Below are 16573 nucleotides of genomic sequence, written 5' to 3' on the forward strand. Positions count from 1 at the left end.
TCTCTCCGTGTCCCTATCCTTCCTCCCTCCTCTGTTTCCTCTCCTCTAGTCCCTCGCTTGCTACCTGTCCCCAGTCCTTTTCCCAGCCTTGCTCGTGCCCTCGTCTCCTCTCTTCGTCTGGTCTCCTCTTTCGCCTTCTCATCTTTTTGCCTTTGGTCTTGTCCTCTCTTTTATCTCGTCTCCCCGTTCATTCGTCGCCTCTTTTGTCATCTTTCGTTGCCTCTTTTGTCTTCTTTCGTCGCCTCTTTCGTTGTCTTTCGTCGCCTCTTTCGTTGTCTTTCGTCGCCTCTTTCGTCTTTTGTCGCCTCTTACGTCTTTCGTTGCCTCTTTGTCTCTTCGCCTCTTTGTCTTTTGTTGCCTCTTTTGTCATCTTTTGTCGCCTCTTTTGTCGCCTCTTTCGTCGTCTTTCATCACCTTTTTCGTTGTCTTTCGTCACCTCTTTCGTTGTTTTTCGTCGCCTCTTTCGTCTTTTGTCGCCTCTTACGTCTTTCCGAGCCTCTTTGTCTCTTTGCCTCTTTGTCTTTCGCCTCTTTTGTCGCCTCTTTCGTTGTCTTTCGTCGCCTCTTTCATTGTCTTCCATTGCCTCTTTTGTCTTCCGTCGCCTCTTTTGTCTTCCGTCGCCTCTTTCGTCTTCAGTCGCCTCTTTCGTCGTCCTCTGTCACCTCTTTCGGCTTCCGTTGCCTATTTTTTCGCCTCGCCTCTTTCGTCGTCTTTCCTCGCCTCTTTCGTCTTGTCTCCTCTTTTTGTCTCCCTCTCTCGTCTCCTCCTTTTGTCTCCCTCTCTCGTCTCCTCCTTCGTCTCCCTCTCTCGTCTCCTTCTTCATCTCCCTCTCTAGTCTCTTCCATTCCCGGTCCCTCTCTTGTCGCCCCTTTGTTCCCTCATCAGTTCCCTTTGTTGTTCCCAATCCTGCTCCCTCCTCCCTAGCTTCTCTGTCCCTCGTGTCCTTTCATCCTGGCCCCTTGTGTCCTTTGTTCCCTAGTTTCCCTGGGCCCCGGTCCCCAGTTCCCTCTCTCCCGGTTTTGTTTGGGGTTGGGGGGGGGGGGGGGGTGCTTGTCTGATTTGCATGGCCTCGCCCTAATGTGATTCACCTGACATCTCACCTATTCCCCCGTTACCTCTTGTATTTAACCCCTGTGTTCTCTTTGTCTCTTGTCAGATCATTCTGGTTCGTCTACCTGTTGTTCCTCGTGCTACGGTTGTTCCTGTTACCGGCATTCCCTGTGAGTTTACCATGTTGTTTTGTTTTGTTTGTTACCTGGCCTTTTCCCCCCTGGGACCCCTGTGGTTTTTGTATTTTTTTGGGACTCTTGTATTTTTTCCCCGGACATCTGGCTCTTGTGTTCATTGTGGATTGTTTTTCGTTTTTGTAATGAACTGTGTTAAATAAACCCCCTGTTTACTGGCTCCAACCTGCCTCCTCGTCTCTGCAATTGGGTCCTCATTCCTGCCTCCACACAACAGCCATGGCTCTGAAATGCCCAGAGTCAGGACCGACTGGTAATATTTGATAGGCAAATTAGTCCCTCATAGATTATTATTTATTACGTGGGTCTGAGCAGAATAATGACCATATTTCCCAGTCACAAGAAGTACACTGAATGCAAACTGAGACTAGTCTTCAAGAAATTAGAGTCTCAAAGTATGGAATTAAAAAAAACATAGTAAGCCCATTATGCAAAGAAATGTTTAATTAATATATCTTCACAGACCAATTTCCCCACAAAACAAAGGTTTGATAGTCAGAGAAATCCCTGGAAACACATGTTCTAGCAATGTCTGCACCAGTCTATGACACCACGAGATAAGAAGCGTCAATGTGCAGTGTTAATGGTGAGCCATTTAGCTGTGTTCTTTTTTTACACCGAACAACTGCTAACTACGTACTTAATGTACAGAAGCACCAGTGTGCACCGAACAGCCCGTGAAAAAAAAGAAGAAATCAGTCTCATACAATATATGCCTTAGTATTTGAACAAGTAGTCCAGGTGTTTTGGGGTTGTGCTTTTTCTTTAATTAATGGCCTTACCTGGCTCCTAGTAGTTTAACTTGTGTATGCAGATCCGCCAGGGAGTTCTTTTGTCCATGGGAATGCTCTGACAACGAGGCCTCCAGCCTCCCCAGGTCATGATGAAGCTGGAAAAAGGAGAACACATAAACACATGCTGTTAGGTGTTGTTGGAGCATCTTGTAGTGCGGGCTCCATAAGTTGACGTTTCTGCTGAGTGGAGCTGTTTGAGCTATTGCACCAGTCCTGTGGCCAGTCAGGACTTGGAGTAACCGTGGCAACCCACTTTCTCTGCATTTTCAATTATCTTTATGGCACATGCTTGACCACTGCTCCAAAGCTAATGAGCTGCCATCCCAAAGATTTACCTCCCTATGCCACTAACAAAACTGAGCGCAGGCTGAATCAGTGTGAGTGTGTGGGCTGAGGGCAGTTGTGGTCAGCTGTGGATTTAGTTTTAGATAAAATAAAGGAGAGTATTATAACATGTGACCTGTTCTAATCCAGTTTTTTAATATTTTTTCTACAATATTCATCTTGGAAAGAGCATTTGACCTCAAAAGGGTAGTAAAGGATGTTTATAAAGATCTGTTTGAATTAATTTCACATCTCATTTTCCTCTTTCAGACTCGGTGGTTAAGCCTCTGACTTTAATTCAGGCCAGTCTCACTTAGAGAAACAACAAATACACCTCCTGTATGTACTGTTTTGTCAGAGTATCATTTCTTTCATGCAAGCAGCTTTTAAATTATTTTAATTCTCTGTTCATACCTAAATAAATTCACAAAGGAACACATTATTCCACAATTTGAGACTTTAGTGACTAGCTGACTTTGGAAGACTTGAGACTCTAGTATTCAAATGAATCCCAGGATCAACACTGTGTGAGGACAGAGAGAGGAGGGGAAAGGATTAGGTTGCGGTTGTAGAGTTTGCTACTTAATGTAATACAGCATTATTTAAGACATATGAGAAAAAGTTGAAGTCTACAGGCATGCAGGTGCATCTTTGAGTCTTCACTTTGGTAAAGCATGCTTTGAGTTCAATGCTGAGCCAGCATGCTTACATGCTAATGTTCATCTTAGTTTAGCACCAAAATGTAATGGTAATCCATATAAAGGTTTTTGAGACATGTCACTAAAAAACGAAACTGTAAACTTATTGGCAGCGCTAAAGGATAATCAGGGGATGACCAATCTCACTCTGTTCATTTGCTGGGGACCATGGACGTTGAGACAAAATTTCATTGCAATCCATAGATTATTGGTGAACTGACTGACTGTTCCCTCTTGTGCAGTTCTATCAAATTGCAATGCTTTGAATGTCACTGAGATGAAGAATAATTTTGGTATGTCCAGGCATCAGAGGATTGACTTTTAAAGCATTATAAAGATTTTCATTTTGGCCCTGCCAAACCCTTTGTCAGTATTCACAAACCGTCTCACCTTGACTTCCAGCTCTTTGACCCGTACGTCCAATGCTGACCTGAGCGCTGCCATCTCCTGCTGCAGCCTAATCACCAGCAGTTCCCCGGAGCTCACGTCAGCGCTCAGCTTGGCAATGCCGGCATCACACCTGACAAAATAGGTGGGGAAGCAGAGTGGGACCACAAAATGAGAATAGAGGGATGGTAGGGACTTGAGGAAAGGCGTGAAGTCAAGAAGATGAGCAAAACGGCTGGAGACAACAGGAAGGAAGCACTATTTTGAAGTGATTATTCGGACAGTAGACAAACAGGACAGCTGCCCTCATTAATACTTTTTAAGGCAAGCTAATGGAAGCCAGAAGAAGGCTTTGCGGAATCTTAGGCAGTGATCTTTCATCCTTTAAAAGCTGAAGAAAAACATTTTAACGTTCAAGTGGAAACATATTTTCATCTCTTGGTGAAAAATTGCTGGAAAAAAACATGACAACCAATCAAATTAGTAAAATAGTTTACTAAATGTATCACCAAACGCAATCAGCAGATTGTGGAAAAATACTTTTCCGCTTCTTACATGCAACATCTTGCTTCTGACATATTCTCCATTCAGTTTATGTAATAAGCATGAACTGCGCTGCTGACCCTTATTATCAGCATTGCAATACAGCTTCCTTCCTGTGCTTAATTTAAGATGCCATCACTAAGCCAGCAAATACTATCTCTCTCCCCATCTTTATCAAAGTTACAATGTGTGTGTGTGTGTGTGTGCGTGTGTATCAAAATAGTATTTGTGATCAAATACAATGTGAGCTCAACAGCCAAAGCCAGCAGCTAATTATGGAGATGCTGAATGTGAAATAAGTGTTAGTTCCCTGTAGACCACTTCTTCCATGAAGGGCTTCAAAGAATAATACAGTTTAAAAAAAAAAAACACACTGGCCCTCAACTTACTTTATTATTTATACTAACGTGCAAGCGGTCATTAGGCTGAGTAGGTGTTTTTTTTCCAAAAATCAGCTGTTTGTTTAGTAATAGACAATATTCCTTCTTACCACTGACCTCTTAAACACCACAGATGAGGCAGGTCTGCTATGAAATAAGATGTTAAAAACATAACATTCATTTTTGATTGACTGCCTGATGAAAAATTATATTACCTCAGGTGTGTTGACCAATTATTGCCAGGGACGGTCAAAAGACTTTAGCCTAGGTAGCTGAAAAGCTAAAACAAGAGCAAGTGCTAATCAATATCTAGAATATGTTCAAACCTAGAAGCTGCATTCATTCGAGAATTAAACAATTAACGTGTGCATGTGTGTGTGTGTGTGGACAAATTGGTAGTTGTAAGAGTGTAAAGAGCAGCCAGACAGGATGCAGGCTTTAAAAATTCACTTCATTAGAGTAAGAGAAAAAAAAGTAGGATAATAGCAAAGAAAAACAAATCAGTCATGCACTAGACCTTGGTCTAAACAATTGTACAATCCCTTTGAATAATTCTTTAGTGTAGAAGTTTGATGTGCAGTCTCATTACTGTAATATGTTAACACTGAACAGAACCTCAGTGTTTGCATGCACTGTTTGACCCAGGCCTGGTGTACCTATTGTACCTGGTGTGCATACCTGGCTACTCTTCCTCTCAGGTCTCCAATGCCAGCCATGTTCTTCTGCTCCAGGCTTTGAATAGCCATTGTGGTTCCAGAGGCAATGGAGTCCCGCAGGGCTATCTGTCTCTCCAGGGCCTGCTCAGAACAAAGAGAGTGTATTTGTCTATTTTATGTTAAAGCAGTGGTCATTTAAAAAAAAAATGCTGTCAAAACAACCGATGTTGGTAAAACTACCATATGGCCCTTGTTAAGACAGGCAAGAGATTTCCTCACTGCTATTGCATGAATGATCATTATATAAAATAGGCCATTCACATGTGTGATAACCCAACATAACCCACCATCAACGAGACCACCCTCTGGCCTATCATGACAGCCAATAGCAACTGTGTGATGTTCCTTTCATTTGATTTGCCAGCACACTCACTTCACGACTTAGCTTATTACTCTTACATGAGCAGAATTAATTAGCTCTCAGGCATACATGTACTATTTCAGATAATGACAAGCCTCTAATCATGTTAATGGCCCATTTGGTAGGCACTAATGAAGTAATGTATTTCATTTCTGTGCTCTGTTTATATAAGGCAGCTATCAAACTGTGGCTTGATGTTCACCGGGGTCAAAGATGACTCCAAACACTCATTTGTTTCATGAGTCATATTACAATGCACTTTCCAGTAATTCTTCTGACTGAGGTGTGTGTGTTACTTGGCATTAGCTATTTAGCCACATACTGTGTACATCTTTTGTTTTTTGCTTATGCATACAAAATGTCCTCTAGCTGATGTTGACGGGCTGTCAGGCAGGCTTTGCTCAGGCGCTGCACCATTCTATCAGGTGTAATCAAATCAGCTGTGAGCTTGTGGGCCTGTGTGTGTGTGTGTGTGTGTGCGTGTCCAGGTTTGTGCTTTACATCGAAATAGATGAGGAGAACAGAGAAAAGCAGCTGAAAACAAAGTAGGAAAGCAGACAACAAGAGAAAAAAAGGGAATCCACACAGACGGACTCCATCCACATAATGAGAAGTTTTTAAAAAAGGCAACATGACGCATTGCAACAACATATTGGTTAAGTGCATTAGTAAATTAACTAATCTCCACCATCTGCCCACTTTTATACCTGTATGTCCATGCTAAGCTGCTTGACAATGCGTGTAATAGTTAGTATGTGATTCTCCAGCAGCTTGCGAGACAGTGCCTCGACCTGGACGCAGCCCTGGGCGGACTGCAGACCTGCTGACACCTCCTCCTTGATCCTGAAAGCCTGTTCCAGCAGCACAGCCAGTGTCCTCTCCTGACTGCTCAGACTCTCCAAGACACCAGGCCTTAATCGGGAAGTAAACATAAACAGAAAACCAAGCTTTAAGTCTAAACAGTTTAGAAGTTCCTTATAATGGATTTTGGTAATTCAGGGATATGTGTTAGAAATCATGAAAAGTTAAACATTTTATAGCGCTGGAGGCACAGGAATAGATTTAGGAATTTATAAAAAAAGAAGCACTTTACAGTACAGCCAGTGTCCTCTCCTGACTGCTCAAACTACCCTCCAAGACACCAGGCCTTAAATCAGGAAGTAAACACAAACAGAAAACTAAGATATGAGTCTCAACAGTTTAAAGTCTCCTTATAATTGATTTAGGTAATTCAGGGATACGTGTTACAAATCAAGACGTTAACATTTTATAGCACTGGAGTCTCAGGAATAGATTCAGGAATAAAAAAAAAAATCACTTGACAGTATAATTCAATAAAGCATTCATCCACCCAGAAGAATAATGAAGATGGATTGAGATGATGTGCACTGGTTTCCATTCCCTCAGGTCATCCTCATACCAGATCTCTCATTGACTTCCTGTTCCTTTGAGTGCTGTGTCACTCTGTCTGATGCTAATGTGGATTAAGGATTCATTTGATCAAGGTGATTCACAGGAGGTGTTAGAAAGGTCGCTGGTGGGAGATAACTTTTAACTTTTCTACCTCTCGCAGATTAATTGGAGAATTGAATAAGTGACCCACAACTACTTGATGGATAAAATATCACTACAAAATGTCAATAACAAAAGTTACCTGGTGGGGTTCTGATTGGGCTGTAACGTCCAGCTGTTTGACATTTTTCTTGTCTAAAAAGAGAAACACATATTACATATTGTGGTGAGACATGCAGCAGTTTTTACTCAAATTTGTTTCTAATCTGCTCTGTCAACCAGAATTAACCTTTTATAGTTCTCTCTGGGCATAAAGATACCCACACAATATAACAATATAATATATTTTTTAAATCAACAATAACAAGTAATTTTCATGTTTTACATTTTAAATTACTCACGGCTGCTCTGCTTTTCTTCAGCCGGTTCTTGCTTCATGTGTTTGTGTTGTCACTTGGTAACTGTGGTCTTGTTGAGTGGGGTGTGCCTGCCTGCCAATCAGAATTTGTCAACACGGTAATGCAAGAGCGATGCATTGTATGTTGTTGAAGCTGCTTAACTCAAAGCAGAACATTGAGTGTGAACATTACATTTCCCTAAACTCTAAGAAATGTAGCTGACTAACTGAGCAGTCCACAATGTAGCTAGAGTTCAGTTGTCCTTCAGTTTGTTCTTCTAGATAATGTATGAACTGGATGGTTGATGACCTTGTAGACACAATTAAATAATGCAATGGTGACTTTAATCAGTTCCTCACTTCACTTTACATTTGGTGTCTTATTGTATCTGGCACTCTCACTTGAGTTAGCCCAATCATATATAAGAACATACAATGTTTAAAGTTATCAGAAATTAAGAGTCTATTTCATTTTCATCTAGGAAGTAAAACAATCAATCTCCCTTGGGGTGGTCCTTCTAATGCCGCTGAATGTGCTAATTACAGATTACAAACGCACATTTTTGTTTGCATTTGATTACATTTCAAACTGAGCTTAGTTCTAATATTTTAATCTTAACAAACAAACAAACAAACCAATCAGTTCAATAAAACGAATGACAAACTAATACTTTTTGCTCACATAATTTGTTCTATTGTGCTGTACATAGACATATACAATATTCTAAAGATGTTTGAGTCTAGCGTCAAATTTTGAATAACTCATTGGCCAGTACTAAGAGGTTCATGTTGTACCTGCTGCAATCCTCGTGGCTGAAGCCGGCTGAGGCTGGAAAAGAGAAGGCTGTGAACTGGGCACGGGCAGTACAGTTAGTGAATTCAGCTCTGTCCCTCTGCTGTTTTAGTGCATGCAATATAACTAGCTATGCACATTAAGCTTTTCTCTGACTGAATAAATTGTGAGAGGCATGATGACTCAACACAGTGGAAATGGCCTTTTTATGTTTCATTTAACCTGACCCATGTTATCATACTAAATTACAATTACCGTCATTGGACATGATCTTGAGATTTTCAAGTATCTGTGCGCGGGTGTATGCGTGCACAGTTACACACACACACACACACACACACCACACACCACACACACACACACACACACACACACACCACAAACACAACACACACACACACACACTGTGGACAAGTCTCTTATCAACAGGACCAGAATCATTAAGATGAAAGGCATGCTCACTGCAGACTCATCGGTTATCCAAAAAGCTGATGGTAGCTGAAAGGAATTGTTTGGCTCACATGCTCACATCTCTATCTACTTAACTGAGAGCAGGGTATGGGGCAGTGCAGTTCACTGTGTTGCTGCCAGTGCCCTCCTGGTTGTAATTAAACTGTTTTATTTTGTTGGGTGGGAGTGCTATCAACCAAAATGATCCCAAGCTATAACAAAACTTGTTATTAGATTATCATTCTAATATTTAATACACATTCTGATGACACAGAAATTACATAGAGTTTTCTTCTATAAAGGTCAATTTTGCCATAAATTTCTACGCAACATTGAAGGCTGATAATATTTGTTTTCATTATTAGAGGGTTGAGGCCAAGAGCTTGCAACAGAAGGTTTTTATCAGCGCCACTCACACCTTCATCATCCCTGCAGGTGCTACCAAGGTCAGATCACTAAAATCACAATGGATAAGTGTCCATTCCAGCAGCATGCAAGTCCTAACTTCCTCTCTGTGGTAAAGTTCATCCAGTTATAACATTTCCATTCAAGTTTATTGTCATTAGCAATTAAAAAGTAATTCTGTGACCTCTCCAGTGTATGACTAGGCTCTGTGTGCTGCAGAGAATAGGATGGAGAGAGGTATTCATTCCTGTAATTACTGTCTCTGTGTTTTTGTTTACTTGATGGGCACAGTGTTAACCAGAGGGGAGCAGGCCAGCACTGAAACAAGTGCCAGAAGGGAAGACGTAATGAGTTATTAGGCCTATGCACCGCAGCAGCACAGCATCTAAAAAGGGAAGAGGCTGTTCAGCACTGCCTGCTCGCTGCTTCATGTTGGTGATAACATTCACTGAAGTCTGACCTATTTGTATCCAGACATGACCACAGTGCAAACACATCCACCCGATACAAAAGGGAACAAGTCTTTAAAACCTCTAAGGTTTCAGACTTACTGCCAGCTCTGGATTTACCAAGGTCACTGCGACAACAGAAGGAATCTAGAGGCTGAAAATCACAAAACTACAAAGAGATAAACTCAGACAGAGGATCCACAGCTGATTTATGAACATCTCCGCAAGGCACTGTTGGGTTTTGTTACGCAATCACCAGCATACAGATTATCCAATCAAGTGACATGGTCGGCCAGAGGGAGGCGCGGTGCAGCCTTCGTCTTTCATTTGAATATGGCAATTAATGGGGAAGTTTGACTAAACCCTTACCCGTGTAAAGCAAAGTGGACAGAGCATGATAACGCAAAGACCATCAACAACCAAGCGGAGCATTACTAAGCATTTTCAGGTATAGTCTTGGAGAAGTCACTGCATGTGCCCCAACTTCACCACTGAGCTGAGACAAATCTTCAATGGTATTGCTTGACGTCTTGACAAGCTTGACAAGCGCACGTGGTGCGCAGTGCATGACACAATTTACAGTGCTGCCTGCATAGGCGTTCTACAAGGTTAGTTGGGAGACTAACTCCCCCATCATCATCTCACTGCGTCTCCTCCTTGGCGCTCTAAACCTGATCCTCAGTGGAAGTGATCCCGCGCTGCAGCAGCCCAACTGTGACATCCTTCCACTATTCAGAGTGTGCTCAGGCTGGCTGGCTGCTGCACAGGCACCATGGAGCAGAAATCCCCTAAGAATGAGAGCACCGCCAAAGGACAGGAGTCTCTTTCCTACCAGCGGAGGATGTGGAAGCATTTCCAGGAGAAAACCAAGCCTTGGCTCAGTCCTAAACTGGGATCGGAGCGTCGGGGTACCGGGGGCGCGGAGGGCAGCAAAAAGGAATCGGGGTTATGGATGTTTAAGAGGAAAAAGAAACAGCTGGACCGAGTTTTTTCGTCGTCTCAGCCGAATCTGCGCTGTTCTCCGCCGGTGTCTTTTGCAGGAGATAAGACGTCCCATGGAAGCGACGCGCTCCCAGGAACCAGCAGCGATCCCCTCGGCGCAGCTTCAGGAGCCACAGGGAGCAAACCCGAGCTGACGGTGCACGGAAGCCCCAAACTCCTCGTATCCCAGCTGATCACGTACCAACAGAAGAGCTCCTCTCTCGGATCGGCGTGCTTCGAGAAACTGGTGATGGACCCGGCCGCGGTGGAGGGAGAGGAGGAGCAGCTGCGTAAAAACGCAAGTGATTCCGTGAGTAAAGTGTTAAACACACGCACCTGGTAGATTGTTTCTATCAAGTGGGGCTATTGCAAAAATTAAAATCCATAAAAAGGCGGGCTTGGCTACATTGCCCTGGAAATGACAAGTTTCATTACGGTGTGGTGCTGCGACGTGCTCACTGCTCGTGTCATGTGATGCACTCATTGTTTTGCCAGACCACTATATTCTATCATCTGTCCTGTAGCTTGTAGGGCTGTATGGGCCATATGACTACAACCAATGCCAGTGTCTGCCTGTGATCATCCCCAACAACAAGCTTACATCACAAGCTACTTGGTTTGTAATCATGTCACCATCGCTGTCACTCCATGCTACATATCCTGGATGTGTAGGCTACATTTCAGTTTTAGACTCACTGTTAGTATTTCATGGATGTCGTTAACAGCCTCCTTTTGCCTACTTACATCGTTTTTTTTTCCTAGTACAGGGATTGTCCTCCTGGATTCACAGTCCATCTGTCACAGTGTCCTTGCCAGTAGACAGGGGCTGCAACATGCCCATGCATGCTTCATCATGTGTTTCCTTTTCAGTAAAAGAGGCCAGTTTGTAAATAGTTGGATTGATATGTTCCCACACAACTCAACATGAAAGCCCCCTACAAACAAACAGCATTACAGGTATATATCAGCAGGAGCAGGCTAGTTGTGAAGGCTACATTCAGAGAAATGACACACAGCCCTAAAGGTTTAAGAGATTTCAATCATACAGAAAACACTGTCTGATGAGAGTAATAATTACACTAAGTAAAAAAAATCTTTGAGACCATGTCTTAACCCAATACTAGTCCAATTTTCTGTTCCTACAGTAGGTCATGTCATTGAAGATCCGCTGTTCTGATATATTACAGTGCTGTTGATAGGAATACTATTGAACATACAGTATGTGTGCCCATGTGCATTCTGTTTCAGTGGCAGCAGTAATTGCAGTGCTTTTCATCTCACCACTCCTGAAGTGTTCCAGACCTGCTTTTGTGAGCATCATTCAGATTGCTGTCTAAATGTGATTTAGCATGAGTACAATTCACCCCACTGAAGTTAGGGCCAAATATATCTTATCCATTAAATCTCTAATGCAGTGCACTCAGCTAAAGAGGTAAAATAAAGCAACTATTAATGACTTCACTGAAACTGATCTTGCAGCTTCATCATAGCACTTACCAGTTACATAATACACAGGGATCTCACTTTGCCAAATAAAGTCTTAGCATTCAATATCAGCCATTAGTTACCTCTTATTGTTGCCATGTTTGTCTAAGCTTCTGTTTTTTATTTGTTAGACTTTCCACATTAGAGGAGAGCCGTGGTGAAGACTAGGGACAGCATCATCTTCTCAGGTGTTAGTAAAAGTCAGAGATAGTGATCTGTTATTAGCTTGACTGTATGCATGAACAATCACACATATAAGATATACGTATGATCTTAGTCTATTGTGTAATGAGGCCAGAGGAAGAGAAAAGATGGCATGAGATGATGGGTGACAAGAAGAAATAAAGGTGATGAAGACAAGTCAGACAGAGTTAGAAGCAATGAGAGGTGATGAGGGGATGACATGAGATCAACTTAGATAAGATGAGAGATGATCATGTGATGTAGAATAAATGGAGAGAAGAAGTGACGAGAGAGGACATTATAAGAAATGCTTTATTAATACCTGGGGAGAAATCATTATTTTGTAAAAAACATTTTTTAATTAGATGCAGGTACAAAGGTAAGGGGGAGAGAAAGGGGATAACATGCAGCACAGGAAATCAAGAAGTCAGTTAAATAAACACAAAACATCACAACTCACATGCATTTAATGCAGATAAAATGTCTACTGTTGGTTCCTTTTTGAATGTGCAAATTTGTGCATGCAAATAAATTGCATTTGTCATCAGGAACATTATTGACAATGCATTTATGTGCTGCCCAAACACTTTCCCAACAAGGAGTATCACTCAAAGTCACACACTATTACAGTCATCCAAAAAAATCCAACAATCTTTCATTACTGAAATGGAAGCAAAAAGCTCCAAGCCACAATTTCATAAATTAAATAAGAATATATGGGACATAAAAAGCTAATACCTTCAAAGTTTGATTTGGAAAATAAATGAAGGAAAGGATCAGTGCCAAGTTCTGTAAGTCATTTCATTATTGACTTAATGAAGAGAAAAACAATAAGCAAAATTAACTTTTGCTTGCAACAGGGTTTAGATATTTAATATCTGTGTGTGTGGGCATTTCCCTATGTGTGTAAAGGTTACAGTTACACATGGCAGAGAAAAGCACCTGCTGTAACAGAAAATTATAAGTCATTTTACTGATATGTTTCAGTCCCCTTTGCAGACTCCATATTCCATTTGTCTCAATGATTTATGGATTTTGAACCAATAGATAAAGTGCATAATATGTCCTGACTAGGGATGCAGCGATATCCCAGTGTCACAGTATACCGGGGTTTATGAAAATTGTTATCATTCCGTGTACATTTGCTTGTCAACGGTATTGCAAAGATTTTGTATTTATTTTCAAAAGGGAGACTTGAAAAAAATGCAACCCTAGTCCTGGTTTCTATTTAACTCTGAGAGGAGTTAGTTTGGGTACTGTGTTCATAATGTTGTCCCTCATTCTGTATACAGTACATCATATTGATGGATCAGATTGTCTCCAGCGCTTGTGTCACTCAAGCTAAACTATATCGATTTCAGACTCTTCTGTCCGTCTCTGGCGTGGGTTACTCTCTAACCTTCAGTCTCATGTAGAGTTGCCCTTCTGTCATTACCCCCTGACCCGCTAAAGGCCCCTTGTCAAGTGCATTACTGTAAACAAATATTAACTGTGGTAGTTTTTTTATATAGATACTTTATGCCCTGTTTTTTCAATAGCAAATAATTGTAAATAAAGGTTCTGAATTCCAATGAATTAATAACTATGCATCCACTGATAATATCTAGAACCTAGCTGAATGTTAACTTCGTGGAGAAGCAATTTAAATCACTGTTAAATACTTTACAAAAAAAAATTTTGTACAGGTTTGTGGCCAGAGTTTTAGACCAGTGAGTGGACCTGTACTTCCTTTAGTTTTTTTTGCCACTTTGGCTACAAAGTTTGGTGTGGCACATTGGGATTCCCTCTGACTGTTTTTCTTCCTTTAGGCTATTGCAACTCAAATGAGTTTGCCCTCTTTAACTAAATATTGTTACTTTATCAACCTTTAAAGCAACCCATCTTTACTATTTGATGTAACATTACACTGGACAATCTTGCATCTTAAAATGCATAAGACCTAAAGGTCAAGGTCAAAATTAAGTGGATTCCTGCAAGTCAAAGGGGTAATCAAAACCATCAAATGTCTTGCGAACAAGACCAAATAAAAATAAAAAAAATAATAAATTAAAAAAAACCTCATAAAATGAAAAGGTATCAATGTTGATAAACAATGAAAACAATACAATTCTAAAATGAAGTGGTTTAAAACAGCTGAATGTCAGATTTTGCAAAAAAAATCTTTCTCGCTCTGTGCCTATATAGTTTTTATTACAGGATGACGTTTTCTGTTCTTAGTGCAATAGTTTAATAATTAGGATATTTTTTAGTGTGTTTTCACATTTGTGCTATTAGGAATATTAATTCTATATTTTATTTGTATATTATCCTTAATATTTTGTATTATTGTTACTCTCTGCTCTTGTTAAGTTGTTTTTCTATACGTATACCTGATTGTATATATTCTTGGCACATTTAAATACATATTTTATTATAACAATATAAGTGAAAGAAAACATTTTATTTTCATTAGAACATTTTTTGTGATCAAATTTTAATTTTTATATTTAGAAAGAAATGTAAACATAACATTGCATCTCCAGTTTCTGTCATCCATGTCTGCTAGCTTCACCTCCAACTCTTGTAAAGCTTGGCCATGACTGTCAAGAATACTTGCGTTGCTTTCCATGGTGGTTTTTAGGTCGTTCACATCAGCTCTGATAGACAAGGCTTGTAGGCAGAGATGCTAGCTGAGCATGGATAGCAGTTAGCTTGTTGTCAGTGTCGACATCCATCTGTCTGAGAAAAATGTGGCTCGAGGTAGCTTTTCTGTTTCTCCAGCAATGCCTCTGCAATGACGTCCATATGACCGCGTTGGACTTAATTGTTCTTGTTTGCCATTCTTCTTCAAGTAACTCTAACGAGCACAAAGTGGTAAAATATCGAAGTTGGAACCATATAAAACAACTATTTGACAAATTTGGGACAGGAGCTACACCTTAAGCCGCCATCTCTGTCAAGCTCCCCATTAGAACATTTGAAAAACACACTTTAGAGAATCCAGTTATTAAACTAATGCAATTAGCTGGAAGGGGGTCTCTTCCTGGGTGTAATTCAATGTAGCACCGCCACTGGTAGCCATGGATACAAACTATACACTCATAGCCTACGCACCTGAAGTTTAATTAGCCAACTGCTACATCTCGTGACTTCGTGACCACTAAACCACTTGTACGGAGGCAGGTACGTTACCGCACCTGATGGAATTTATGAAATGGTTAATCGGTTCACTAACGTTGTAACTTAGGCTACGATGTTAGCGGGTAACTGTAGCGTCACCTTACAGTGCGTAAACTGTGCAAGAAATGCAGACTCCCACCGCCATTATTTTTGTGTCTTAACTTGCTGCGTGCGTATCACCTTGCCCCAGCCTCTACTCTGTCTTAACATGGCCTGACTCTCGAAGCCTCTTCTACCTCGTATGAAAATGTGTTTCGGACACTTAATGGAGATATTCATCAACGAACTTCGAGGAGCTCTGCTTCACACGGGAAAGACCCAGCTGCCATTTGAAAGAGGCCCAACTCAGACATTACTTATTGGTGAGTGAAGCTTTGTCATTGTTTTCTACGACTAGCACTTGCTTTTGTTGTGCTTTCACACTGACTGCACTCATCTTCATCGGCACGCTTACCTATGTTGCGTCGCTTGTCGCTGTCCATGGTATTAAATTAGGAATGTAATCGGCATGGCAGCGTCTCGAACCAGACAAATTAACTGCAGTGCACATCGGTTACCGATATTCTAGCTTTTGGTCAACTTTCTTTGTCATTTCCAGTCAGTTTAGTTGTATTTTTGTCTCCATGGTTAATCATAGGAGAGAACCACATCACAACTTCCTTTCAGAGTACTTTTTCTATAGATATATGGAATTAGTTGTTAGTATGAACGTTGTGCATGTACTGTAGTATATTTTTCTAAGGTTTAGCTTGTTTCCAGTACCTGAAATTATCCTTCCTTCTTCAGTTCTTCCACTCTGCTCATATGGAGTACTTTAAAATATTTAACACTTATGGGCCAGGGAAGTAGGTTTTTGTGTCACAGTGACTCTCAGCCTAATGCTATATATATATAATATCTGATGCAAATTTCTTGTGGGGATTTCATTCATGGAATTGTCGCACAGACTAGGTGAATGGTTATGTTTGGAGATATTACCTGTTTTTGGAAGGACATGGCCTGGACAAGTGCTCTATCCTTTTAAACCACTGAGTCTTTAAATATTGCATTACAGTCTGAATAAATATGGGTTATAGTAATCAGGCATACATTTAGTCATTGTAGAAACATGATTTGTGTATCTTCAATGCCTTATTTAAACAGGTTGTTAAGAAGGTGTACAGTTGTGTTAAGAAGTGAGTCATGCAAGCTTTATAAACCACTCAGCCTGCTGATTGGTCCATTTTAAGACCAGTAACTGGACCTGTACATTTATGTGTTGCCACTTAGCCTACTATTTTTGGTGTGAAACAGGTTTCTTTCTTTATGAACC

At 40.9% G+C, this 16573-nt stretch overlaps 2 protein-coding genes across 6 annotated transcripts in view; one reads left to right on the top strand and one right to left on the bottom strand.

The window, feature by feature from the left end:
• The window catches only part of fam81b (family with sequence similarity 81 member B), an 11439-nt gene extending 4088 nt beyond the window's left edge, over positions 1 to 7351 (bottom strand). Inside the window, exons 1-5 of the mRNA XM_032516698.1 lie at positions 7102 to 7351; positions 6155 to 6359; positions 5049 to 5167; positions 3451 to 3580; positions 2027 to 2133 (exon numbers count right to left, since the gene is read on the bottom strand). Coding sequence (XP_032372589.1) covers positions 2027 to 2133; positions 3451 to 3580; positions 5049 to 5167; positions 6155 to 6359; positions 7102 to 7145 — 605 coding nt within the window. The 5' untranslated portion in view covers positions 7146 to 7351. The remainder of the gene's footprint in view (positions 1 to 2026; positions 2134 to 3450; positions 3581 to 5048; positions 5168 to 6154; positions 6360 to 7101) is intronic.
• Positions 7352 to 8537: 1186 nt separating this feature from the next.
• mctp1a (multiple C2 domains, transmembrane 1a) overlaps positions 8538 to 16573 on the top strand; it is a 144412-nt gene continuing 136376 nt past the window's right edge. For all 5 annotated transcript variants that reach the window (XM_032516581.1, XM_032516583.1, XM_032516582.1 and 2 more), the window contains exon 1: positions 8538 to 10744. In XM_032516581.1, the coding sequence (XP_032372472.1) occupies positions 10226 to 10744 (519 nt within the window). In that variant the 5' untranslated portion in view covers positions 8538 to 10225. The remainder of the gene's footprint in view (positions 10745 to 16573) is intronic.

This window comes from Etheostoma spectabile, chromosome 5, assembly GCF_008692095.1.
Source record: "Etheostoma spectabile isolate EspeVRDwgs_2016 chromosome 5, UIUC_Espe_1.0, whole genome shotgun sequence".
Classification (NCBI taxonomy): domain Eukaryota; kingdom Metazoa; phylum Chordata; class Actinopteri; order Perciformes; family Percidae; genus Etheostoma; species Etheostoma spectabile.